The sequence below is a fragment of the Bolinopsis microptera genome, chromosome 8, assembly GCF_026151205.1.
Source record: "Bolinopsis microptera isolate Bmic1 chromosome 8, MBARI_Bmic_1.0, whole genome shotgun sequence".
Lineage (NCBI taxonomy): Eukaryota > Metazoa > Ctenophora > Tentaculata > Lobata > Bolinopsidae > Bolinopsis > Bolinopsis microptera.
The window spans coordinates 2418078-2445602 of NC_087079.1; the positions used below are offsets into that span (position 1 = coordinate 2418078).

General features: G+C 38.9%; 2 protein-coding genes across 2 annotated transcripts in view; both read right to left on the bottom strand.

The window, feature by feature from the left end:
- Positions 1-14572, bottom strand: part of LOC134819294 (uncharacterized) — a 29467-nt gene extending 14895 nt beyond the window's left edge. The window contains exon 1 of the mRNA XM_063829164.1: positions 14569-14572. The gene's annotated coding sequence lies outside the window, so the exon portion shown is untranslated. The remainder of the gene's footprint in view (positions 1-14568) is intronic.
- Positions 2070-13177, bottom strand: LOC134819286 (DNA polymerase alpha catalytic subunit-like). The gene is given in 15 exon segments (XM_063829133.1): positions 2070-2747; positions 2956-3033; positions 3276-3380; positions 3548-3729; positions 6652-6764; positions 8280-8360; positions 8515-8650; positions 8851-8966; positions 9172-9297; positions 9479-11533; positions 11536-11933; positions 12115-12274; positions 12437-12607; positions 12760-12877; positions 13018-13177. Coding segments are annotated over 15 exon segments (4122 nt in total). The 5' UTR covers positions 13138-13177; the 3' UTR covers positions 2070-2584.
- Positions 14573-27525: the final 12953 nt, after the last annotated feature.

Genomic DNA, 27525 nt, shown 5'->3' on the forward strand with positions numbered 1-27525 from the left:
ACTCTGTCATTGTACTCACGTTTTTTATTTTTCTCGTGAGATTGGTACATCTGTGAGATGCTCTTGTCACTGTTGGACTGGGCTTGAGGGTGAAGTACCCTTACATCTGTGAATGCCCTGTCCAGCGGCGACCAAAACGATCTCGCACTGATGTCCAGTCAGTTTTATTTTAGATTTAATAATATATCCTGTGCCTAAAGTAATCAACGTTTTCCATGCTCCCATGTGTTTTGAATGTGCCTGCGCTGTGCACCAGCTCACCTTATCAAGGGATTTAAGAGTACAAACATAACTTATCAGGTTCCAATTCAGTGTCTTCTTGTAAGACGTCCGAAGAGGTCTTATGAGAACGTCCTCGATGACAATGGCTATAAAACGGTTACCATAAAAAGAGCTGCTGAGCAAGTTCTGTAAAAAGTGTGTCCAGGTTTTATTTTTGCACCATACAGAAAACAGGTTCTACTGCGCTTGAATTTGATCTATTTCAACAAGTACAAAGCATTGATACTCTGCAGTGCGCCAGGTAAGGCTTTTCATAACACTGACCATAACAATTTACATCTCTGCTAGTTGAAACTTTACCTGGGTACCTCGGGCTTTTTTGTTCATCAACCAATTAAAGCTTCGGCGGAATTACCACAGCTACAGGAATTATACAGGCAGATCTGGCAGAACGCCACCCAGTAAAATCAGCCATACAGTTTAGGTGTTATAACTTTGGGACGATGATTAATCACTCTACACTCGACTGTCACGTGACTTTTAAAATACTGGCCCTGAATGACTATACGAAATCTTAATCCTCTGATTCCAACCCTAACTTATAAGTATAAAATTATTCAAACAATATACACATAATATAGCAATGACCCTATATAAAAACAAACCTTTAAGAATATAAAAAATTCCCTAAACACTCAAAAATTACCCTTGGCCTTGTGGCTCCAAGTTAAGATCTAGACTGTTTATATTAACAATGTTTTTTCTCGCACCTCTGTCTCCACGGAGAGAAATCACTAACCCTAACTCCAACCCTAACTTTAACAAGGCAACAGCATATGCTGATATCTTGACAGCGGAGCATTTTAATCCTATGTCATGGGGGTGATTCGGAATCAGCGTCCAAAAATAAATCGCTTCGACTTGGTCTCAACAGTCGGGGCCCTTTTAAGAAAATCTTGAAGATCGACTGTTATGTACAGTGATTTAGGAAGCTCGTTAACTTTGAACTCTACTAAAAATGGTTCATTACTGATGAAAACTGGCCACGGGCCTAAATATTACATATCAATCAGTTACAATTAAAATTCATTAACATTACCATTACTACCATAACCAACTTCTCCATTGTTAATGGACTAACCCGGCCTGCGCTACTCCGTAGCACTGTACTTGGGGACCATCTACTTAGGACGTCCGCCAAAATCGCAAATTTTCAGACCATCCCCTCCCTTGACGTCCGGATTTCCAGCTACTTTTAAAAGTACAAATATAACCAACCAAAATTCATTGTTCATGAAATACGTAGTTACTTAAAATAAACAATAAATTTAGCATGCAGTTACATTTAAAAATTTATGTAGCCACCCAGGCCCAATCGAATAAGTTTTAAGGTAGTAGGCAATTATGCGAGTTGTGTCTCGGCTCTCATGAGTTGCTCTGGGAGTCGACTTTTCGTTTAAAATACAAGGATCTAAACTTACAAAGTAATTAATGTCAAAGAGTTGAAATAATGGAACTTTTTCGTTAATTCTGCCAGAATTTTCGGATTTTTAGAAACCCCTCCCGGATTTGTCCGAAATTTCAAAACTATCCCCTCCCTATTTGCCGGACGTCCTAATTAAAAGCAAACAGTAGCCGGAGTTTGAATGTAACTATAGGTACCCTGCCCGGTCCATTTTGCTGCATGCGCGCGGCGGCGTAGATTCGATATAATAACTTGAATTATATTATATTTACATCCATTCTACTTGATGTAAAAATAAAATGGTCGTGCGCGCGCGGCAGGTTTCCCGCGATAGCACTATATCGAAGTTAAAGCGTGTTACAAAAAGTGACTCCAAACAATAACAATTAATGATACCGAAGTTTATATCGGTGGAAGTCGATAAGAAAACGAGATAGAAACAAAGTCACGAGTCACACAACTGATCCAAATGTGTGGTTAACATATCAAATAGAAATTAAAGAAAATCAAGCCACGATTCGTATTACAAATATAAAATGTTAACTACAATTCTGTCTTATACTGTAATTATATGTTTGTCGTTACGACGAAACCGACTATAGAGCTTCCAAGTTCCAATGTTGCAAAATCCATTTCTTTTGGGCTCGATGAATGTATCCGTTGGAACTTTAAGTTGTATAACTATAAATTAATTAAAACATCAAAATCTGATCAGTTAAAATTGGATCTCCTATCAACATCTTAACATACCACCAGTCACCACAGTAATAACTTTGTTCGTAATTCTAACACTTGTTGATCTCCTAACATAGCACTCAGCATCTGAACTATTCCGCTATCGTATTCTCTGTTATCTGTTATTGTACTAGCTATAAGCTAAATATATTTTCCAGCAAATCAAGCACCGACTACGGCGAATAGTTTGGTGAGGTCGATCTGAGAGTAAGCATTCTGTTCCAGTAATTTAGTCAGAGTTTTGTAGGGAATTTGTAGAACGCTCTCTAGGTACATAAGACTGTCCAATTGGGGCGACTGCTTTGAAAACTTCGCCGCAAAACTCCTGTAAAAAAGTAAATATAGTACTCTGTTTGAAGTTTGCAAATTTACGAGAAAGTTCTCCGTTTTTATCCTTTGTAACTTTACGAAATCAGGTCTATATATATTTGCTATGTTAATTATGCAATTATCTATTTGTAAGTTAGGTTTATGTTTACGGAATTGTAAACTAATATCAGGTACCAGTTGCTACACTTCAGAATTGAACTAACTTGAAATCGACGAGGGAGAGATAAAATGAGAGCTGGTTGTAGAGAGCACCTTCAGATATCGAGTAAGTCACGTGACCTCTGTGAAAATAAACAATAAGTTAGGTAGTGCGAGACTGAATGAATATTGACGTTAAAAGTTTTGATTTTAACATTGCAAATGTTATTGTGTTACTTGTACTGTTTCTAGCTCAAGTAAAGACTGAGAAACAAAGCAGAGTTAGCTATATCTTTTAATGCAGAGTTAGCTATAAATCTGCTCTAAAATCATGTAACAGATAAACAGATAGCCCTGAAGCTTGTCGAACACTAGCAAGACTAACTTATAGCACTGAGTACAGCGTGAAGAGAGGGGAGTGTTACGGGTAGTGTAGTTACAAGCGGAGTCCTCGCACCGCACTGATCCACTGTAATACTTCTGGATACACCTGAGGGGGGCATATTTAGAGTTCTACTTCATTAAAAGTCCCAACATAGGCATAAAATCTGATTCATATTTAAGAAATCTGAGTTTTAATTTATCATCCAATGAAATATAATCTGGTGATGATAATGATGTGCAATAACGAATAACGAGTAAACACCAAAAACTCACATTCTAGCAGCAAGCAGGATTTTGTTAGCGATGTAGTGGGGACCCAGAGATTTAGCACAACTCTGACAAGAGAAAGAGGGGCGGGGAGGGGCGGAGGTCATGTCACACAAGGTAGTGATGGTCAGGGTGGTTGAACAGTGCTGACAAGGCAGAGTGAGGGGGGCACAGTCTTTGTAACGGTCCTGGGGGAGAGGTTATAATATAATTTATAATGTTTTGGGTTATAATCTATGAGAATTGACACTGAAAGTCCCACACATTTTCTTCTTTTTCAATGTAACGTATATTAAGGGGAGATACACCAAAACCGTTTTTGCTCCGAACATCGATTTTATTTTATATTATTTTTAAATAGACAAAAAGAACAAAATTGTACACCTTCAAAAATTTTTAAAAATATTCCCTCATCGAGAAAAAAAATATTTTTCTTTTTCGAAAATTTTTAAAATTTGGAGAAGTCTGTCACTGTAATACCGATAGTTCGGCCATTTAAAAAGTTTTTTGGCTGATTTTTTTACTGAACATTACTTACACTCCGTACTAGAAGCCATTGAAAGGATTATATAATTGAACAATAAATGACCAAGTTACAGACCGAACAAGGTGAAAAAAGAAAAATTGGGATTTTTGCCTACCACCAAAGTTGTACATTTCACCACCCGCCCAGGTCATCAGATATCGCTTCAAAAATTCTTGTCAGTGTAGTTGATGATCATGGCAAGCTTTTTGGAACCGGATTTCTCTCAATTTTGAGTTTTAAGCTATGCAATGTGGCCTCAAACGACTTAGTAAAATTCATCGTAAAAAAGGGCAAAAAAGGCAGATTTAAGGCTTAAAATGCCTATAACTCAAAAAGTATCAGTTTTTTTGAAATAATTTTTACAGGATCGTAATCAGCTTGGTAAGACAAATCTTTTAGTACCAAATAGGTGCTCTTAGAAGACAAATTGTCTTAAATATTTTCTAGCTCGAACACAAGGGTCCCCCCTTGTATAAATTTTGTACAAATTGTACACATTTTTTTACAATTTTTGTGGCTTTGAATATTATAAATGTCGTACTAAAAGATTCGTCTTACCAAGCTGATTACAATCCTGTAAAAATTATTTCAGAAAAACTGATACTTTTTGAGTTATAGGCATTTTAAGCCTTAAATCTGCCTTTTTTGCCCTTTTTTACGATGAATTTTACTAAGTCGTTTGAGGCCACATTGCATAGCTTAAAACTCAAAATTGAGAGAAATCCGGTTCCAAAAAGCTTGCCATGATCATCAACTACACTGACAAGAATTTTTGAAGCGATATCTGATGACCTGGGCGGGTGGTGAAATGTACAACTTTGGTGGTAGGCAAAAATCCCAATTTTTCTTTTTTCACCTTGTTCGGTCTGTAACTTGGTCATTTATTGTTCAATTATATAATCCTTTCAATGGCTTCTAGTACGAAGTGTAAGTAATGTTCAGTAAAAAAATCAGCCAAAAAACTTTTTAAATGGCCGAACTATCGGTATTACAGTGACAGACTTCTCCAAATTTTAAAAATTTTCGAAAAAGAAAAATATTTTTTTTCTCGATGAGGGAATATTTTTAAAAATTTTTGAAGGTGTACAATTTTGTTCTTTTTGTCTATTTAAAAATAATATAAAATAAAATCGATGTTCGGAGCAAAAACGGTTTTGGTGTATCTCCCCTTAACAGGCTTGAATTGTACGTGGTTCATGTTAAGAACAGATGTTTGAGCAAAGAACCAAGAATAGATTAGAAGACCCAGCCCAGATAGAAATAAGAGGAAATTCACAGTTTCTTGCCAAAGTGACACATTGTCAATGGACGGTCGTTACAAAGTACACATCTTCTTCATCATGGCAGCAGCTGATGAACAAATAAATCTAAGTGGTAATTATTTTACTTTCTCAAAGTTCACAACTTTAGTCCAACTCACATAATAGCTACAAAGAGTCAAAGACAAGCCGAAAACAACCTCGCACGTTCAATTCCACCTGTGCTCTCTTATTATATAAACCCACTTCACTTTTCTACATGCAAATAACAAGATGTTTCAGCGTGTTGCACTCCCACTCCTCCTTCTACTTGGACTCTCATCATGTCTCAATGTTGGAATTCTACACATGCACGGTCTGGACGAGTTCTACAACGCACCAGATCACCTCAGCTTCCAGAAGTACATACAGGAACATTCCAACCTCACTGTCCACCTAATAGACGCGTTTAATGGCAGACGGCCAAGTCTAACTCGACTATCAATGCAGGTTCCTGAGATCCTGGAGCAAGTTAAAGAGATAGCAGCACAGTATGACGCTGTGATAGCTGTTGGTTACTCACAAGGAGGGATAGTATGGAGGGGGATGATAGAGGCTTGGGATGACCACAATGTGGACACCTTCATCTCTATCGCATCTCCTCAGCATGGTATAGCAGGACCCCCGCCCCTTGTCAAGGACATGGTCCCCTTTATTGATAACTTTGCCAGAACCCCAACCTTCTACAGGTTTGTGTATTCTAAACAGGGACAAAGACTGGCGCCTCTCAACTATTACCTAGACCCGAACCACTACGATAGATACCTGAAATACTCTGACTTCTTCCCTCGACTCAATAACGAAAAGGGTACAGACGAAGAGAAAGCAACACAAAAAGCCAATTTCCTGAAGCTCCGAAAGCTGATTCTAGTCTCAGGTCCTGATGAAGATGCTATCAGACCGAGAGAGTCGGCCCAGTTTGGGTTCTACACGGAGGGAGGAACTAAAGAAAACAAGGTCATACCCATGGAGGAGACTAGGTTTTACAAAGAGGACTTGTTTGGGCTGAAGAGTCTAGATAAACGAGGTGGAGTTGAGTTGTGTACGGTGGCCGGACTCACTCACACACAGTTTAGAGATGATAAAACTGTTATGGATACGTGTGTACTTGAAGCAGTCGCGGATACACTGGCACAATAGAGGATGAAATTTTATTACAATTATTTGTTATTACATTCTAGTGAGTACCTGATAAGGATAGTCTTATTGTGTATTTTAGATTGTAAACGCTATGTAACAATTAACATAACACTCAATCTTGGCGACATCACCTAAAATAAACTTACTACTTCCTTGAGCACTACACATGAACTAGAACTGTTCTCATCTGCAGCTAGAGACCTCTTATATCCAGCTGAATCCAGACCTAGACACTCCGCTATCAGAGCCACATCTGTACCTGTATTAGGAGGTGTTAGGGAGCAAACGATTACAAATCAATTACAAATCAATTACAAATCAATTGATTTGATTTGATTTGAAACTTTTACAAAATAGCAAATATACAAATGTACAGCAAATCGAACAAACATATAAAATGGGCCGAAATGTATAAATGCTATAAAGCGTGGGTCAGTGAAACAAGTACAGAGGACAACTTTTAAAACAGGAGTTTTATGGCCGCCCAAAGTCTCAATAACGTCACCTCCACCTAGTAATAAAATTATGAAATATGAAGTGTGAAACAAATTATGAAATATGAAGTGTGAAACAATCAAGAAATAGCTCGTATATAAATTATAAAATTGTCTCTCAAATACAGATAACGTCCGAAAACTATTAAGATACGCAATACTCATTCAAATACTGATCAGTGTCCGAGAGACATGAATTGCTTCACGGTGGTGTCTTATCACGGCTACAGACTTTCCCGTACCGGATATAGTGGTCGAGATGAGTCTGTTCAGCCCTCTTCTTCTTCAGGTCGGTAACCAGATGTTTCCTCGTTGCTCGTTCTTCGCTAGATCTATCTGGACAGATCCATACATTTTTGTGGGTCTCAACTAGCCTCAGTCTTCCTGTTTTCGTCAGAATCTGTTGAACCGCTGTAGAGCTTGGGACAGTGATCTTTACTGGTCGGATAGTCGTACTACCTGGCCTCTTCCTGCCGACTCTAGTCGCTTCGAAGTGAGGTTTCTCCCCAATCTCCTCCAGAACTGCGGTTACTAGCGCTGGAAGCTGTTCTCCCTCTTCTTCTTTCAACCCAAACACAATCAGGTTCTTGCTCCTGTCCTCCTCTGCAGCCACACTCTTCATCACCTTCTTCAGGATGTTACTGTTGCAGACCGTACCACTTGCACTGTTCTGTTGTACAGCTGCACTATAGCTCTTAATCCCTGACTCCACCGTTGTTTGCACTGTCTTCTTAACCGACGTCTTAAGCAACTCTAGTTCTTTGTCCTTCTGCACAAGCAGCTGGCCCTGCAGCCTGATCAACTTATCCTTGTCTTCTAACGCTTCCGTCTTCAAGAAATATATGATCTCCTCCATTTTACCCATCTGGCATTCATGCCGTTGAACGAGGTCTATTGCTTCCACAAGCCGAAGTGCCAGATGCTTTTTATAGACAGTTGGAGCCATAAATATTTCTCTGTCCATATCTCCACAAATATCTCTGTCGTCGATTTTCAGTTCTTTTCCCAGCGTAATGAACCACTTAGTAACACTGTCCTTCAATTTTGTCTGTTCATCATACTCGAATCCTTGAATTTGGTCCAGAGATTGGGTCACCTTACGATCATCCTCCATAATGTACTTGTATAGGAATGTACAAGTACACACGCAAAGGCTAACTACACGGTAGCAGCAAACTGAACTTATCGCAATTTACAAACCAATTACAAATCAATCACAAATGTGATTATAATTCCAATTTTGAAAATATAAAATATGATAACGAATATAATAAACAAACCTTCAATAGGGCTACAGAGCCGGGATACGACAGGATGTAGCTGAGAGGAGAGGTAATAGTGGGTGTCTATCTTCAGCATCTCTGAAACACAGCCGTTATATTATATACCTTCCATCGCCAATCTCTCAAAGTCCAAAGGGGGTTACCCCCCTCTAAAGCTCCTGTGTCAACAATAAAATGATAAAAATGTCTCCATGTTGTAAGATAAACAGGTTGTAAGATTAACAAAATGTACCAGGTTTATCGTTGATCTCAGAAGGATGGTAAGCCCGCTGTGTAGGTGCTGTTGTAGTCCCGTCCTCACAGATCACGTACTCTATAACGTCACCAGATACTACACGCTTCCCTTGTGAGATCAACCTTAGCGCTACCTGCAAACAGGTATTTCAGAGAAGTGTCAAATATTTAAATATTTAAGTAGAAAATTCGGGAAAGTAAAATTTATAGCAGTTGGAATGAAGGTGAAAATAAGACCAAATGTGAAGAATGAAGATGACAGTGAATACCCATTAGCCATGACCATAACCGTTACCATAGTAATAGTTAATAGTACTATAATAGTTACCATTACCTGGACGTGAGGCTGAGATTTCTTGTCAGGGTAATCAGCTGGAGATTTAGTGAGACTCTTGTGGATCACATACTTCTGGAGAAGGATCTTCCTCTCTGTCACTTGCTTACCAATATCTGAGAAGCGGGGTACTAGATCTTAAACTGGTTTATTTTAACAACTAATCACGTACATGCTAAATCTGTTAAAAATATGGACTGTTATAAATATGGTTCTTTGGCCCGAAAAGGACCAAATTAGACCCCCATAATATTACCAACTAAGGTAGTTTAGGGACTAAGAAACTACTTTGAAAATAACTCAGTTTCCTGTGTGACTAACCGGTAAGATAAGAGTGTATTTCCTCCAATACGGTGTCTCTTTTCTTGTTGGATAAGATACAATCCAGCACATACGTTCCAGCATCCTTAGCTAGCTCACTCCAATCACGTCTCACTATATCCAGACCTGATAAAGTTCGAAATTATATAATTAAGTAAATTAAATGCATATAATAACTTCTAAACTCATGAAAAACTGATCAAATTGCTGAAATCTAAATCCATGGAGAGATATTGACAGAGAACTATTGAGTATTGATCTACCTTGTCCTCGTCTTCAAATATAAGCACTGATATTAAACACAAACCTTTCAGTTCCCGCTCCTCTCTAAAACTCCCATCTGCTTGAAGCTGCAGTGTGATGGCAGCATACTTCTTCTTCTTCAACAGTAACATAGACTTGAAGACTCCATCAATGTCTATCTCCAGCAGCCTATACATTTTGTTAACCTCCGCCTTTACCTTCCTTCCTAACTGCATGACCTCCTGAATCTCAGTTGAGTGTGTGTTAATCATGATGGAGTCAGTGTCTCCGTACACAACATCCATCCTCATGTTGGTCTCCACCAGGTCCTTGGCAGCGAGCAATGCCTCCCTACCTTTAGAGGTTACCAGAGCGGCTAGCGCTTTAGCGTAGAATCTAGAGTTGCTGAAACCAAGGCAACCGTACATAGAATTAGCGGTCAGCTTCAGTGCTTTCTGTCTGATATCGTACTGCAAGTATTTATCAGAACCAGGAGTTTCTTTCTTTAACAAGTTCTTCACATCCTTCCTGCGCTCCACCAACTTCTTTATCTCCACTGGCAGTATGCCAGGTGCTAAGTCTGTACTAGGAACCTCAGCAATTCCGTCGATGTTGACGGTAGAAGCATCTACTGTTGTAAAGCACACGTTGTATTCCTGTATTAAAGAGGGGTACAAACTGTTAAAATCAAGAAGCAGAATGTATGTGTCGTAAAAACCCTTCTTCGGCTCCAGAACCAGCCCTCCTGAGTAAGTGTCCTTCTTTTTGTCAACGTTTCCCTCTTCCGCAGCCTTCATCTTCGCTGTTTTCTTGTCAGGTACAATAAAGTCCTGGTCATTAAAGGCGTGGAGAAGAAGATATTCGTTTCTCTCTGCTCTGCCACCGAGAAGTGTCCTCTGCCACACATTTCCACACAGTTTAGTAATCTGATGGCTGAGAGGCAGAGCCATCAGTTCGAACATTATCTTCAGATTGAAGCTAGCATCGTTCAGTGTGTGGTGGATCGCTTGGAGAAGGTTGTGGGATGTGTCGAACATTGAAGCAGCTTGCTCCAGAGAGAACTCCAGTCGGGTCTCTTTGAGAATTATCTTAGCAAACTCTGTCAGATCATATTTACGAAGTCTAATGAGTTCCTTGCAGGATATCTTGGTGTCAACAACAATCCTGCCTGTCAGCACCCCCACCCCTACTAGACCAGCACTACCAAACGATTTGGGCAATGTTGTTCTTTTGAACCTTGATATTCTCGACCAGTGGGGCACTTTAACAGCCACCAAGCGGTGAAGCAGGACATCAATATCAAACGCGCAGTCGTAACCAATCATAATGTCAGGATCCAGTTTTTGGAGTCGAGCAATAAACCATCCCAACATAGATCGTTCAGATTTGAAAACCTCGATATTAGTTGAAGTTGCCTTCACAGCCTTGTCAAAATCGTAAGGGTAGACCTGATTATTTGGAATAGTTATTGCTGCAAGATGCTGGGAGTAGTGTTGTCTTGGAGATGCCTTGTCGATGTGGAACTCAGACTGAACCAAAGCTCCAATCGAAATGATTTCGTTGGCATTGGTCTTAGGGTTTATCATAGTTTTGAGACTAAGTGAAATGCAGGATAGAGGAGGAGGAGGAAGCTCCTCTTTCCAGTGCTGGATATCTGACATCTTCTCAACTGCCACCTCGTATGTAGCCCATGTGCTCTGTAGACGGGGTGTGACACAGTTTTTAGCAAGGATCCAAGATGGACCTTTCAACCTACCCTGCAAAATAAGGAGTTCTTGTGCTGTTTGTGTTGTACCGAACACTCGATGGAATGTTTTACCTTCAAGATTGAACGGGAGAGGAGCGTATTCAGCTGAATATCTCACTTCCAAGTACTCGCTCTCATATGGTACATCCAAACCATGGACGTTCCAAGCAAACTTTTTAGAGGACGGTTTTGATTGAAACTTGTTGATTTTAAACTTAGGGGCGATAATATCGTTGAACTCTTGGTAGACATCCAGCATCTTGATATCCTCTCCAGTATCTGGGTGTGTGTCACGTGGGAGTATGAAGACTGTTCTAGGAATGTTTGTAACAGCTACACATGCACTGGTGTACTTCCCCTCCCCCACCTCCACTTTCCAAACAGATACACCGTCCCTGGATTATTGTAGCTGTTCTCGTATGCATCAAAATAGTACATCTTGAACATTTCCTGCTCATCTACTGTCACCATTGGACAGGTTCCCTTGTCAAAAGTAACATCAGCTGAAGTCTTAGGTTCATCAACAAACATGGACCAGTCTACAGGAGGCTCTGCCTTTACTTTTACCTCTTTTACCTCCATTGCTTGCGGCTCTCTTTTAACGACCAAGTCAGCTTGTTCAAGCATGGCATCGTCTATGTCATCCATTGGAATATCCATAGAGTCTTCATCAACATGAGCTGCTGTTTCCTCCATGAATGAAACACTGTGCGCTTCTTCTTTAATGCTTGTTTTGGGTAGATTATTCCCTGCTGATTTCCTTTGCAGTATCCTGTGGTTTAACTTGTAGAGGAACATATGATCAACATAAAGCCGAATCAATGGAATTCAAGAATGCCAAGATAAAATTTTATTTTAATGACCTGTCATAAAAAATTGTTAAAATTACATCACATGGATAATATCATCTTAAAACTTTGAAAGGCTGTAAAAGAGGAGTTCTTGGAACAAACTTGGTGGGAGCAGGTTTAATGCTAGGTTTGGAACTCTGCGAGAGTTTCTGGGAGGGAGGGTGTCTGACCACTCTGTTAGTTTTAGGAGCCTCTGATACAGCAGCAGTTATGTTCGGTTTATCAAGTGATGTCAGCAGCTCATCAAGTAAAGCATCAGTTCCTAAAAAATAAGTACATAATTCTACCGTATCAAAGTTGAAAACATAATCATATAATTTTAAACGTTTTCCTTCAGTAGTTTTCAGATCATGTGAACTGGAACTAAATTTATTAGTATTTAGTAGTAAATTTCTAATCTGCCCGTAGGTAAAATTATACAAACCCAAAGTTTTAGTTTCAGTCTGTGTTTTGTTTTTGCCCTTAGTCATGAATTGGGCGATCCCACCATTAGCTGGAGCCTTTACATTGCTGGGCTTCTTTCTTTTCTTGCTTCCAGAAGCACTTGAAATGCTCTCAGACCAGTCTTCCTGCTCTTCGTCAAATATTTCTCTGCCTTAATTTTTGAAAAATTAACCACACTTAGAAATTTAAAAAATAATTTAGTTGTTTAATAATAACTTGTTAGTAATAACTTTATTTTTGCAGAATCACATCAAAAGCCTCCTGGCATGGGCAGAGTAGCACTATACAACAGCTTCACTTTACCTGTATCATCGTAGCCACTTCCTTTAATGTCACCCACCACCCATTCATTTTGCAGTCGTTCATTTACAATATCTGCATATTGGTCCTCAGTAACATAATCGTATATTGCTTCCTCGTCCTGAGGGTAAACAGTTACTAAACTGCAAATCAGAGTTTTAAATTAGGATAAGATACAAAACAAAACATTTCAATACTCTACAATGAAATAAGCTGGTCACTAAAGTTTACATGCAATAGCAACAGTTTAAGGCAACACACCTTAATGTTGTCCATTGCTTTAGATTGACCACTCCGTGCCTGCTTGAGTTTTTCTAAGGCGGACAGGTCTACTCCCCTTCTCTTCCTCTCTCTCTTTGAGTACTCGCGAGAGTCTGACATTTTATCTACAACCTATATTTTCATGTGGTTGTTAATGAAACAAATTATGTTAAAACATTATTATCAAACATGTCAATCTTACAAATGTCAACAATCCTAAAATAATTTAGAACCTAAACGTGATCCTTTGTAAGATTATATGTCCCAAAATTCAAATTGACTTGTACTCAAGTATAAAGTCGAACAATTTACTCCAATAACTACGGTTACTAGCAAGTTCTCTCAAATGAAGAATATCATCATATGACTCCAGCAAGATGAAACGCTTCCAGAGGTCGACCTTCAGGTGGTGTAGGAGGTTACGTCTGTGAGCCCCGAGTCTACCAACTTCACTACACATCTCGACAGCAAAGCACAGCGCAGCTTGAGCTGGTGATCTTTCATCGCTCCTCAGTATGTGTCCTAGCATCTTCCACCTAGATAACTCAGCACGCTCAGACATGTTAAAACATGGGTAGATTTAACAAACAATGCATTAGATGTGCAGTTCATGTCATGATTGAATGATTATTCAATTTAATTATTATTAAATTTAATTCAATTAATGCAGAACTAATGAGAACTGTGAAATGCAAGGATGTGCAGACTGAGCCAGTTCTCCTTCCAGTTGATGGTCTAGAGTTACCAAAGGGAACAGTCCTAGGAGACCAAGCTAGGCTGGACATTTCTGCAAGATCGATTTGGAATGCTTCAGAGAGGGCATTTTTTGATGTAAGGGTATTTCATGCCCCAGCCCCCTCCAATGCAAGCAAATTGATTCCAGCGATGTACCAGTCCCATGAAAATGAGAGAAAGCGATGTTACAACGCAAGGGTTCTTGAAGTGGAGAAAGGAAGCTTCACACCTTTAGTTTTCTCGACTTCTGGTGGAATGGGTGGTGAAGCTGAAAGACTGGTTAAGAAGCTGGCCAGTAAGATGGAGTACCACACCGGCCAGAGGTACTCGGATGCTGTAGGATACATTAGAAAGCGCTTTCGCTTTGAAATCCTAAGAACAACAGTGATTTCTCTCCGTGGAGACAGAGGTGCGAGAAAAAACATTGTTGATATAAACAGTCTAGATCTCAACTTGGAGCCACAAGGCCAAGGGTAATTTTCGATTGTTTAGGAAACTTTTTTAATTCTTAAAGGGTAGATTTTATATAGGGTCATTGCTATATTATGTGTACGTATATTGTTTGAATAATTTTATAAAAAATTTAATTCAATTATAAAATTTGGCAACATGAATGAATATTGAATAACTCAAATACCTAAAATGGTGCTGCTGGCCTGCAAGATGTTTCTAAAAGAATTCTGTTCTCTGGCAAGGTAACCTAATTTATAGTACCAAGTTTAGGATCAATATTATATAATGTTAACATAAAATAAGCTACTATGTATTACATATTATATTATTATAGCCCAAGCACTTCCTTCAATTTATTTGTCCCAAATTATTTATATGATACACAGTGATATCAGTAGGTTGCCACTCTATTAATGCACCATGCGTTACCTCCAGTCCTTCTAATAGTTATACACAAAATTCTACAGTCCTAATTTTGTATCGTGATAGAGACCGGTGTCCATACAAAACTTTTACTAGGTTGTCGTATTTGGTGTGAGAAATAGCGAACAGCACGCTCACTCCTTTGTAGGTTTACAACCTACCAGGACGCGCGCCGAGTTGGACGGGAACACCCACCCGTTAAACACTCCTTTGCCCCGTCAACCTATATCTAATCTATTCAAAGAGTGACAACCTTGGACCATGCTACACAATGAATTAGGATTCCTTTAAATATTAAATTGATTTATTGCATGCTTGTTTATTCTGTAATAAATGGCATAAAATTTGCTCTAACCAGAGCCCTCTCGCTTGCAGTAGCGCGCGACCGCAGTACGCGTATATACATGGCTATGTGAGGCATTAAATTGAAATTTTTGTTGAACTGAATTTTTTTTAAACTGATCACACATTAATAAAGCCAATGGCTCTTACTAATTCGCTCGCCCAAAAATTTCACGTGACTTTGGTTTTTATGGTCTTGCAGCCGTACTAAACGGTTTTACATAAACCCTAATCCCAACCCTAACCCTAACCATAACCCCGAAGCTATCCATAATCCTTATCACAACCCTTGTTAAATCAGAGAAGCAATGACACACGTTGATAAGTCAGGAAAGAAGTCAATAGATATACAAAGACCCCACGGCTAACAGAGACATCATATATATAACATACTCCTGAAATATAGGGAGTTAACTCACATTCAAATATAGATACAAACATATAAAATATAATAGGAGAATATCAAGTTCACAATCTCCCTAAACTTTCTCTCAAATATTAAAAATGTTTAAATATTAAAAATCCCTAAAAACAACATACCCAAGTATCAAACTGGGCTACCTTTAAAACACAGATTCTGCCGTAGGTCAATTCAATCAAAACAATAGAATTATATCAAATAATTCATTCTCATTCATTCACACTTTTTATTTTAAAAGTTCAGTTCTAACTTTCATTATACATTACAGTTTAATAGTTCAATTCCAACGTTCATTACACATTACATCAATTACTGAGCTTACAATACAGAGTACTGTCTCAGTTCACTAGGAAGTGTCCCTTTTTCTAACACCTCACGCAACAAAGACGAAGATGCACCAGCCTTTGTCAAACAGTCTGCAAGCTGGAGATTTGTTGGAACCCACACATAACGTACTTCATTTCTGTTGAATCGTTGTCTTAGACAAGCCATGGGAATCCTCAACCCTTTGTCTTCAAGGGTGTTTGTTGTTTTCACAGCATCAAAGAGAGACTTGCAATCCGTTATACAGACTATAGGAACATCTATTTTCACAATTTCATTCCACTGCGCTTTAATCAGCTCTGCAGACTCCAGGCCGTCAACTAATGCCCAACTTTCAGCAGCTAATGTGCTCTTACATACTTTCTTTATCTTTCTACTCTGCCATGTAAGTGGACAGCACTGACCAGATCGGTCAACCATCAATACAAGATGCCCACCTTGTGAGGATCCATCAGCCAGGTTACCAAAGGAAGCATCACTGAATACAACCATTGTTGTGTGTTGAAGGTCAAGTGAAGGAAACCTGATTGACAGTGGGTTTTTCTGCATAAACACAATTGTCTTGTTCACCAGTTTCAGATCTTTGATCGTTCCCCACAGTGGGCTACCATGCTAGCATAGGCCTAAAATCGACTTTCTTAAATTTCTTTGAAAATAAGCTTTCCTTATTGTAAAACGCTAGCCCGATTTCATGCAAGAAACCGTAATTAAAAACTTTGCAAGATGCCAAAATGGCGTCGCGTGAAAAAATAGCATTTTTCACTGTCAAGAAATTTTGCCTTTTTTAGCCAAAAATTGCCTAATATTTATTATTTCGGGCTAAAATGCCTGATCAAGGCAGTTTTTAATAATTGAAATATAGTATAGTACTTAAGAATACTCAGCCATCTAAAAAAAACTGTGTGACTTTAACATTTTCACCTGATTTTTGACCGCGCCTTTTTTATGGCGTGTATTTTAGGCAATTTTTGGGGTATTTAACGACAGAAATCGTTGTTGGTTTGCAATAGTTCGGTATAATGCATGGTATCATCAGAAAGCTTAGACAATTCCCTATCAGATGCAATAAGAATCACTTTGGGAACTTTTGGGCAACTCTGTTTACAAAATTAAGAAACTCAAAAATTGGGTAAAATTTGCTGCATTTTTAGATAATTTATGAGCTCAATTTTGCTATTAAATTGACATATTTTAGTTATTCTCCATGTTTGTGGCATTTTTTGCATCCTAGACCAGATGCATATGGATGAAAAATCAAAATATCACAATTATTATAGTTAAAATTGATAAAAATCCAAAAAATCGTGATTTTAAACGAAATTTTTGAAAATAACAGGAACAATTTTGGTGTTTCAGAAAATTTTGGTCATATAAATGGGCACAACTTTTGTTCTGATCAATATTTTTTCATAATTCAAAAAGATTCGAGTTCCTAAGATAGCTGTCCTTCGTTTACAGTTCATAAAAGAGCTTTAAAATTGATTAAACCTCTAAAAAAACAACTTTTCCTGGGATCAGCCTCCTATTTTTGGACTACAAAATTGCTCAAAATCGGCCCAAAATTTTTTTCTGAGACATTTTCAGCCCTGTAAATGATTGGAATCGTATTTTTGTACCCAAATTACCTTAGAAACAAAGTTAGGGGCATGTGTGGTGGTCTAAAATACCCTATGCTAGCATGACCCCCACTCACAGCCCACTGTGTTCCCGAAGCATAGGAGTTGGATGCAATGCATGTGCCATACGCAATATCTGGTCGTGACTGTGTTGCTGCCCAGAGCAGCTGTCCTGCTACTGATCGCAACTGACTTCTTTCTGCCTCATTGATTGGACATGCATTCAGTTTTACTTTGTTCTGGTCGATTTTGATTCTGCTCACTTGATTTACATAACCCAGCTGTGATATTTTGATTGCCCTGTAACTTTGACTGAGATCGAGCCCAGTGTACGTAAAGGATGTATCGACTTCCATACTGAGCTTGTATTTCATTTTTAAGGCACCAATGACCTCTTTGATGAATATTTCCAGTCCTCCAAACATAAGATCATCAACATGGATCACTATGATCCCACACGGCTTATCATTTCTCTGTAAAAAGAAAAATGATTCATCGTACACTGACACTGTTACACCAAGCTCTACTAGGGTATCTCTTAGTTCGACATACCACATTCTTGGACCATCGACCAAGCCATAGATGCATTTGAGGAGTTTCCACAATTTTCCAGATACCTTAGCTTCATTTGGTGGTTTAATGTATACTGTTCTTGAGATATCTTTTCCCTGTAGAAAAGCAGCCTGTACATCAATGTGCTGCAGTTTCCAATGCTCTGCTTGCAAAAGAGTAATTGCCAATCTGATTGAGTCCCTACTGCATGTTGGGGAATCTGATCGTATTGCTTGATTTTTCTCCTGATAGCCTAGAGCAACTAACCGTGCCTTGTACACATTCGTGGTATTCTTTATCTTCTTTGTGATTACCCACCTCACACCAATCGTTTTCTGACCTTCATCAGGAACTTCCTCATAGACTTTATTGGTACAAAACTTTTCAAGCTCTGCCTCCTTAGCATCAACAATTGCTTGTTCACATGAATCTGTAACGCTTGTAAACATAACTTTATGTTCCTGCTCCTCTTCTGTATCTTCGTGCCATTCCTCTGTTAACTCAAACCAGTCGACACAATGAGTTTCTTCCTCCCCATCAAGCTGAATGTTCAGGCAGTTTTTGTATTTTCCTCCAGCCTTACCTGCTCTACTAAGGATGTAAGCCTTCTCCCAGACATCCTCTTCTCCCTCTTCAGGGTACTCGGGTTTGTACATCACAGAAGTTTTCGTCTTAGGCAGGTTTTTATTTCCATTACCATTAACACTGGCTGTGCTTACAGGAGCAATAGAAGGAGTATCTATTTCATCAGTTATTTGCGCCTGAGCCAATGGCAAACTGTCATTTTCATCCTGATTTCTTTCTTCTGTTCTTGTCATATTTTTCTCAAAGTCAGATAATTCATCATCGTTCGATTCTGAAGGAGCTTTGACACTGACGGGATCACTTTTGTCCTTCAAATTACCAGTTTCTTCTAATTCAGGGACATATGTTGGCTTAATGTGACAAGGATGTACCTTGATGATTTGAAATCCATGCTTTACAACAAACGTCTGACCATCCCGACCTATGACAACACCTGGTCCATGCCAGGAGTCACTGTTGTTTCTTTTATAGAAAATCTTTTCCCCTGGATCGAGATGAACATCATTACATGTTCTGACCTGGCTTTTCAAAGCTCTCATGATCTTGGAACTATTCTCTGCTCTTATAAACCCCTCTCTGGCAATCCTCATTGCTCTTAGATGATTCTCTACAGTTTCACTACAGACACTACTACTCGATTCCATTGCAGGAAGCTTACTGTCTATCACATTGGGGAAAGATGGATTTCTACCCATAACCAACTGCATGGGTGAATACCCACCCGTCATTTGTAAAGAGTTTTTAGCACTAAGTGCCCAGCTCAAAGCTGTTTTCCACGAACAATTCGAATCTTGCTTTGTCTTTATCATACTTTCAGCTAGAACTTGATGATGGCGTTCAACCATACCATTGCTAAAAGGACTTTCAGCTGCCGATTGTTGTGATTCGATATTGAATCTCTCACACATTTCTACATATTCTGCATTAGAAAACTCCCCTCCATTATCGGCCATAAAACGGCGGGGAGGCCAGAACTGTGCTATCCACCCAGAACAGATTGCCTCTACAATTGTCTCTTTTCGTTTATTTGGAACCAACAATGCAACTGAATATCGTGTAGCACAGTCAATCATGTGCAGAAATGTTACCTCTCCCTGGACCGTTTTCAAGTCCATAGCTACACAATCATTAAACACTGTTCCTCGTGGGAGACCAACTACTGGTCTGGGCTTTGGCTTAGAGTATCTTTGACACACTTCACACTTTTGGCATACATCCTCTAGTACCTCAAGAAATAGTTTAGAGTCAAAACCTGCATTCTTTAGGAGGGTCTTTAGTTTGTACATCGGTGCATGGGCAAACTGTCTGTGGAGTTTAAGTGCCTTTTTCGCCATAAGCTTTTTGTTGTTCCCACCAAAAGTTTCATCTGTAACTGTGAGAAATACTTTCACACTGGAGTCCACAAGACTCCTCTTTTTGTTACAGATAGGCACACAATAGTGTCCAGATTTGCACTCCAAAAGGGGTATTTTCTCTCCATTGAACTCGAGAGTATCTTCAAGAAAGTTAAGGATTGCACCAACCTTTTTTAATGCAGGCTTGCTCAGCAGAAGAGGAATATCACATTTGACAACATTTGCCTCAATCAAGATTCTTTTGCTTCCGATTCTTCCAGGAATTTTAATGAGCTTATTTGACACAACTGACTTACCATCTCCAAACGTGAAAGGTGTCTGGCAGCTAGTTGAAGACATCATGATCTCTCTCTCAGCATCATCAAGTGTTTCTATGTACTGGCTGACCCAATTCTCGCCAACGACAGATTTTGTACAACCTGAATCGATAACTGCACAAGAAAGAGTCTCAAAAACTAGTGAATTCACTTCACTGTTTTGCTGGTAAAGCACAGACTCTGGATCAGCCACTGTAGTAAGCAATGTTATGTATGTACGTGACAATGAGTCATCTACTTCCATCTCAGCAGGTTGACCTTGAACCAAGAAATTTCTCGATGTCCCTTGTTCAGATCTCCAATTTGGGTTTGGTGCTGCTTGATTAGTACACTCTCTTGAGTAGTGACCATTCTTCCCACAGTTGAAGCAATTGATCTGAGATCTGGGCCTCTTACCTCTCACATACGGATTCCCCTGATTTCTAAGAGTTCCCCTACTCCTCATGGGACCTCCTCTATCTTGTCCTCTACTCCGTCTGTAACCATGGGAGGTGAAATTACATGACTCTTCTGGTTCAGTCTTGATACAAGACCCCGTCACTTGGTCAAGTCCTGATCTGTTCACATGTACAGAAAAAATCTTTGATATCGTTGAGATCATTTCTGCATATGTAAACTCTTTAACCGTTGCCAGTGCAAGATCCACTTTTTCACTTGACAGATTTGCACTGTTTAGAACTCTATATGCTAGTATTGCATCTGGCAGTTCCATCTTGTGTTTCCTCAGGTCTTCATACAACTTAGCGAATTCAGAAATAAATGCCTGAAGATTCATACCCTCTTGACGTTCAAACTTTTCAAATCGACAATATGCTCGATATGCCATGTGAGATGAGTCCTCCTGGTATATACTGTCCAGGCGTTTTATAACTTTGTCCAACCCGTCATCAGCAGTTAAGACGTCTATTCCTAACGATCTCACATGGTTCTTCACCGGTCCCTCAGACAATTCCAAAAGGAATGCAGTTGCCCGACGCTTCTTTTCGTAGGATGTGAAAGTATTCCATAGGTCAATATCCAACCGCCAGTCTTCATAATTCTGACCTTCCTTGTATGCCGGTGGGGCCTTTTGTGGTCCAACAGCTTTCCTTTCTACCACCTTATCTTCACCTGTCATTTTTGAACCGCTGCCTGCTACCAATGTTAAATCAGAGAAGCAATGACACACGTTGATAAGTCAGGAAAGAAGTCAATAGATATACAAAGACCCCACGGCTAACAGAGACATCATATATATAACATACTCCTGAAATATAGGGAGTTAACTCACATTCAAATATAGATACAAACATATAAAATATAATAGGAGAATATCAAGTTCACAAACCTAACCCGAGCCCTAAACAATCGAATTCATGTTTTACTAGCCTGTCACGTGACCAAAACGGTTTTTTGCCCATAACTCTCCAGGGAAGCATTTTTACCCTACGTCATGGGGGGTGATTCGGAATCAATGAAACGAAAAGTTTTCAATGAAACGAAAAGTTTTATTTTACATTCCTTTAATCATAAATAAAATAAGAGCTTAAACCACTAATTAGTTATCTAGAAGTAAACTTGAGGAAATATTTTTGGTGATTGTATATAATTATTTAAAAAACTTTATTTGGTTGTTAGTATTTTTTATTATGGTAAGTGGTTGAATTTAGTGAGACAAGGTCAGTTTCTCTATTATCTTAGAAAAATTTCTACTTTACAGTAGGCAATGCTGAGTGGCAGGAATGAGGGACCAAAACGCTTGGGGCTAACAATGGCCCATTTACAAACCACTTCAGACATGGCAATGATGTCATTTATGCTTAATTCGTCTGAAACTGACCCTACTGCACTTCTAACATTCTATAAAAATCTCTTCTAAAATAGGTATAAAAATGCATAACACAAAACACACAAAAAAAATGTTTATAATCCTTCTATAATAAATTTCTATAGAACTTTTAAATTTCTATAAAACTAATAAACCTATATTATATATTCATTTTGCACCCAGAGAAAGATGTGATCACAGAGGTAGTTTCGATGTTATGTTCATGACAAGGTATGGGGCTGCTGCAAGTTATATTTTGCTAAGATATTACCGCTTTTTCAAGCTTAAGTAATCTAGGCAAGGTCAATTTTAAAGTTTTTGAATTTTGTCGAACGCTGTTTAAGGCTAAGTTCCAGTCATTTGGTTCTCCTTCCTTTTGAGTGTGAGTGATGGTGATTCTTATGGATGATTTGAGGTGATTGGGCTTATAAGAGGTGAATGTAGTTAGCATGAGATTTTGTCGTACTGTATTCCATATTGTCCCTGCTCTGTATATGTAGCTGTCTGATGGTTTAGGTGTGAGAATGAGTGTCTCTTTTCCAAGTCTGCCAGATGTTTCAAAGAGGGAGTATAGTGATATAGGGGTTCTATATTTCAAGACCTTGAAGATGTCATTAATACAATGGTAGAAGTACAGATTATGCACATTCATGATTTCATGGGTGTTGAAGAGGGGTTTTGTATGCTCCTTTCTGTAGAATTCCTTGCCCAGGATTTGCTCCCCGTAGGGTCTGCATCGTGCACTAGTTTTAAATTTATCCAAGTATGCTTCTTTATCTCCAAACATTATGCGGGCACACATTTTCTGTGCTTTGAACAGAGGTTCAAGTTTTTTGTTAGATGCCCCTCCCCAGACAGTTATACCATATGCAAGATAGCTTTCAAACAGAGTGTGATATAGATCTTTATGGAGTGATGTGGGAATGTTATCTTTAATTCTATTTAGCATGCCACAGCAGCTGGCTAGTTTTTTTGCTAATTTCCTTCTATGTGCGTTCCAGTTTAGGTCTTCATCGATTGTTACACCTAAGAATTTAGTTTCATGTACTCTCTCCAAGGGTATGCCATTGATATTGATTTCTTGATCAGAGGGTGTATCTTCATCTTTGTTGGATCGAGAGTTTGAGAATTCAAGGTAACAGCTCTTGCCAGTGTTTATGTGAAGTTTATTGGCAAGCATGTAGCGGTGTACGGAATTTAGGACTTCATTGGCTTTTTTGTATGCTAGGTTTTTACTTTTTGCAGCGACGAAGATATTTGTGTCATCAGCAAATAGAACAAATTTAGAGTTCTTTTCAGAGTTTGTAAGATCGTTTATGTAAATTAAGAACAGAAGGGGCCCTAAGCAGCTCCCTTGTGGCACTCCAAAAAGCACAGGTAGAGTATTAGATATTTCATTGAGCACACCAACATATTGTTTACGGTCGGAAAGATAACTTTCCAGGAGTTTGTGTGCCCGTCCTCTGATCCTGTATGTGTTTAATTTTTTAAGAAGTATTGAGTGATCTATTGTATCAAATGCTTTACTTAGGTCGATAAAGATTCCTAAAACATGATTACCGGCTTTGAGTGACTGCTGAATGTGGTGAATAGAGTAGTTGAGTGCATGTGATGTTGAATGACCCTTTCGGAACCCAAACTGGCTATCGTGCAGTATTCCCTGACTCGAGAGAAAACCATAAAGCCGTGAGTAGATAACCTTTTCAAAAATTTTACCGAAAATTGGGAGAGTGGAAATTGGACGATAATTTTGTAAGTGTTCTTCGTTATCTTTTTTGTAGATGGGGCTAATTTTACCTATCTTAAGGATGGCGGGAAAGCATCCTGTTGACATAAGGTTGTTGTATTGTATGGAAAGCACTGGGCTGAGAATGTGTGAGGCCTTTTTAATAACACTAATGGGGAAATCACTAGCTTTGCCATTTTGTAGCTCAGAAATGATATGAGATATTTCACTCTCAGTGCAGTCTGTTAAGTACATCGAATTTGGGTTAGTTTTTGGTAAAAATTCAACAAATGAAGGAAGTGGCTCAATTTTCATTTCCCCATCAACTTGTTCATTCAATTTCGACGATATTGAGGCAAAGTACTCATAAAATTTGTTGGCTATGAGTCTACGTTCTGTGATGCGTACTCCGTCGACACAGAATTGAGGCTTTATGGTTTTTTTTGCATTTTCCTCTTAATTCATTGATAACTTCCCAAGTCTTTTTGCTGTCTCCTTGATGATCCATGATCTTAGTACAGTAATATTTCTTTTTTTGACTTTTTATTACACCTTTAAGACATCGACGATAGTTTGAAGATTTGGTGTGGAGATCAATACTTCCATCTGGACTAAATTCTTTTGACTTTTTCGAGGCTATCCAGTCATCATACAGCTCCTCTTTAGTTGAAATAGCTTCTGAAATTCCATCTGTCATCCAAGGATTGTTAATTGGATTTCTTTTGGAGACTTTGGGTTTATCTAGTTTGCAGTTAGAGTCAATTGTATGTGTGAAGATGTTAAAGAAGGTTTCAAAGTTGGTACTGTTTGCCATGATATCTTCTTTAGATTCAAGGTCTGTAATTAAAGTATCAACATTTTTCTTGGAGAAGCTGTAGTGTTGGAGTAGCTTTTGGTCTGAAGAAGTTTCGTTCATAGGCATGCAAAGATTGAACATGGCTATGATTGGTTTGTGGTGGGAATTCATATCATCAATTACCCCAGACATCGTGACGTGTTCAATGTCGTTGGTGAGTATATTGTCTATGCAGGAATGTTGGTGAATGTTTGTGGAATGAGTTGGTAATGAGATGAGCGGAAAGAATCCCAATGAAAGAAACAAATTTTCAAATTTTTGAGTTGTGGGATTTGTTCTCTTTAGAAGGTCAAAGTTGTAGTCTCCCAAAATTATAGATTTTATGTCTTTGGGGAAGAGTGACTTCAGGTGTGTCAACTCATTGAGAAACTCTTTCGAGTCCCCATTGGGTGATCTATAAACCACACCAACATTAACTTTTTCACTCCCTTTATTGACAGTAACAAAGAGTGATTCAAGGTTTTTAGTTGTACTGATAAGCTTGTCGTTTATGGTTGCATTGAAGGAACAGTGGATATATAAACAGACACCTGTTCCTTTTGTTTTATTTGGAATTTTGTCATTATAGAAATGCGAGTAGTTGCTTAATTTGTACAGATCACCTTTGTTTTGATTAACATTTGTTTCAGCAAGAGCAATAGCTGAGTAGGTAAGTTTTTGCATGCTCATTTCTGCAGAAAAGGAGTCAAAGTTGGATAGATTTCCATCTATATTGTAGAACATTGTGCTAAAATCAGAGTTATTAGGGACCTTTTCATGGACTGATTTAAGTTTGTAACTCTTACAGTTTTCCAAAATTGTAGATGCTTGGTTAATGCAATCAAAAGACTCTAGAAAGTCTTCTGAGTAGAACTTATCATCAGACTCTTTGTCAAGTCCTATGAGTTCCTTAAAGGGGTTGTAGATCATGACACTAATACTGAAGCAGTTGGTACATAAGTGTCCAGAGCCTCCTTGGCTAAATTTTGATTTTTTGAAGCATAATTTGTGTATTATTTTGGGACAATTTTGACATTCCAAGTATCCTTGACCAATAAGGATGTTTTTGTTGCAGCAGTCGCATATTTCTCGTTTGATTGATGGAGTCATTTATTCATACAGGGTTTAGTGGGCCACCTCTGAGTGCGTTAGAATATAACCTACTGCTTGATAATTTGGTTTTACTAGATTTAAATTGAAAGATGCAGCGTTTTAATAGAACAACAAGGATGCTGGTGCCTTTTCTATTGAGATGGAGTTCATCTCCAACATCAGTCTTTGCAAGATCATAATCTAAAAGATTTGTTCGCTTGTCTAGGAACTTGATAAAACCTTCAACTAGGATAACTTTAAGGTCACACTGGCATAAATCTTCAGCAATAAATCTATTAAACATAAAAATTCTACGGTTCTTGTCGTGTGATTTTGTGGGAAGTACTGGACATATGAATATTTTACATTTAGGGTTGTACTTCCTTATCAGACTAAGTTTTGTTTTATATTGCTTATAAAGTTCTTTGACCTTTTGGTCGGTAACTTTGTTCTTAAGGTCATTAGTGCCCACCATTAGCACAACATTACGGTATGATGTGCATGATAGTGGGTCTATTGAGTCTATTGTAGGAGCCCAAGATCTGAGGCCAGGGGTCGATTCACCAAGTTTACCTTTGCCGCTTCCGAATGTTATCGGCCCAAAGTTAGAATCCCCTATGAGAATAGTTGAGTTGAAGTTTGACCAGTGGATGGCCCTGAATGTTAGACTGAAGCGAATGCCGTCAGGGACAGAATCATCATCTTCTTTTTTGATGGTGTGTTTGAAGAAGTCTTGACTATGCCTAGTCATCTGGTACATGCTTCTGCTATTACATTTGACAGTCATTGTTTCGTCAGACTGTAGGTTCCTAAACTGAAGGTGACGTGGGATCCCTAGAGATATGGTGAAGATAGATGACTTTGGGTCAATATCCCCCTCATTGTCTGCGTGTTCTGGGAGAGTTGACTCCTTATCATCATACATGTTCACTAGGCAAGAGTTTAGTCTGTAGTGGTGCCTTTCCTCTTGGTGTGAAGACCCATACTCATTGTTGAGACGCTCCATCAGTTTCTTGATGGGTTCAGGCATCACCAAAGGGTTTGACTTTGAACCCATGTACTTGTAGTGCTCTCCATATTGAAGTACATTTCTTTGCCCCTCTAGTGAGAATTCTGCGAGTTGAGTCTGTAGCATGTTCTGTCAGCGTTCTAAAATACACCGTATGAGATCAATTTCATACCGAAAGGGCCTATTTCACAAGAATGTTCTTAAAATTTGGGCGAGCGATTTAGTAGAAGCGGAAGCCAATAACTGACGATGTTAAGCCTTCGCAGCTAGCTCGGCAACCCCTGCAGTGGTCCTGCATCTTTCACCTAGCTTTCGCACCGTTGCGGGAGCGCTTGTTTCAAGCACAAGGGCTCTGGATAGAGCAAGTGCATTTTGTTGACAGATGTTACTCGTCTAAATTTCTTCAAAGTACCCTGTGTAGCCTGCGCAAAGTTATTTTGAGAGATATTCTGAATTAAATAATTATTGGCACGCTGTGAACTGATCTAGTAAATCGTCAATTATTCACCATGTACGTATCCCACTAGGCACTGCACTAATTGATAGCATAGTATTACTTCACCTAACCATGTGCTTTCGCGCCACTGCGGGCTCGCGCTACTGCAAGCACAAGGGCTCTGGATAGAGCAATAGTATTACAATTATGTACAGATTCGTGTTTGTCATACGTTGTAGACCTGCAGCGCACTTGACCATTGACCATTGTTAACGGTCTGGCCCGGCGCGCGCGCTACCACGTAGCACGTGCCATAATATTTCGAGAAGAAAGCGGCGCGCGCTACTTCGAAGAAATTTAGACGAGTAACATCCGTCAACAGCGCACGAGATCGCGGCTATATTGTAGTCACGATACAAGTGAAACTTAGTGAAACACTTAGTAAAACGTTGTCATACGTTGTATGACCCCTGTATCGTC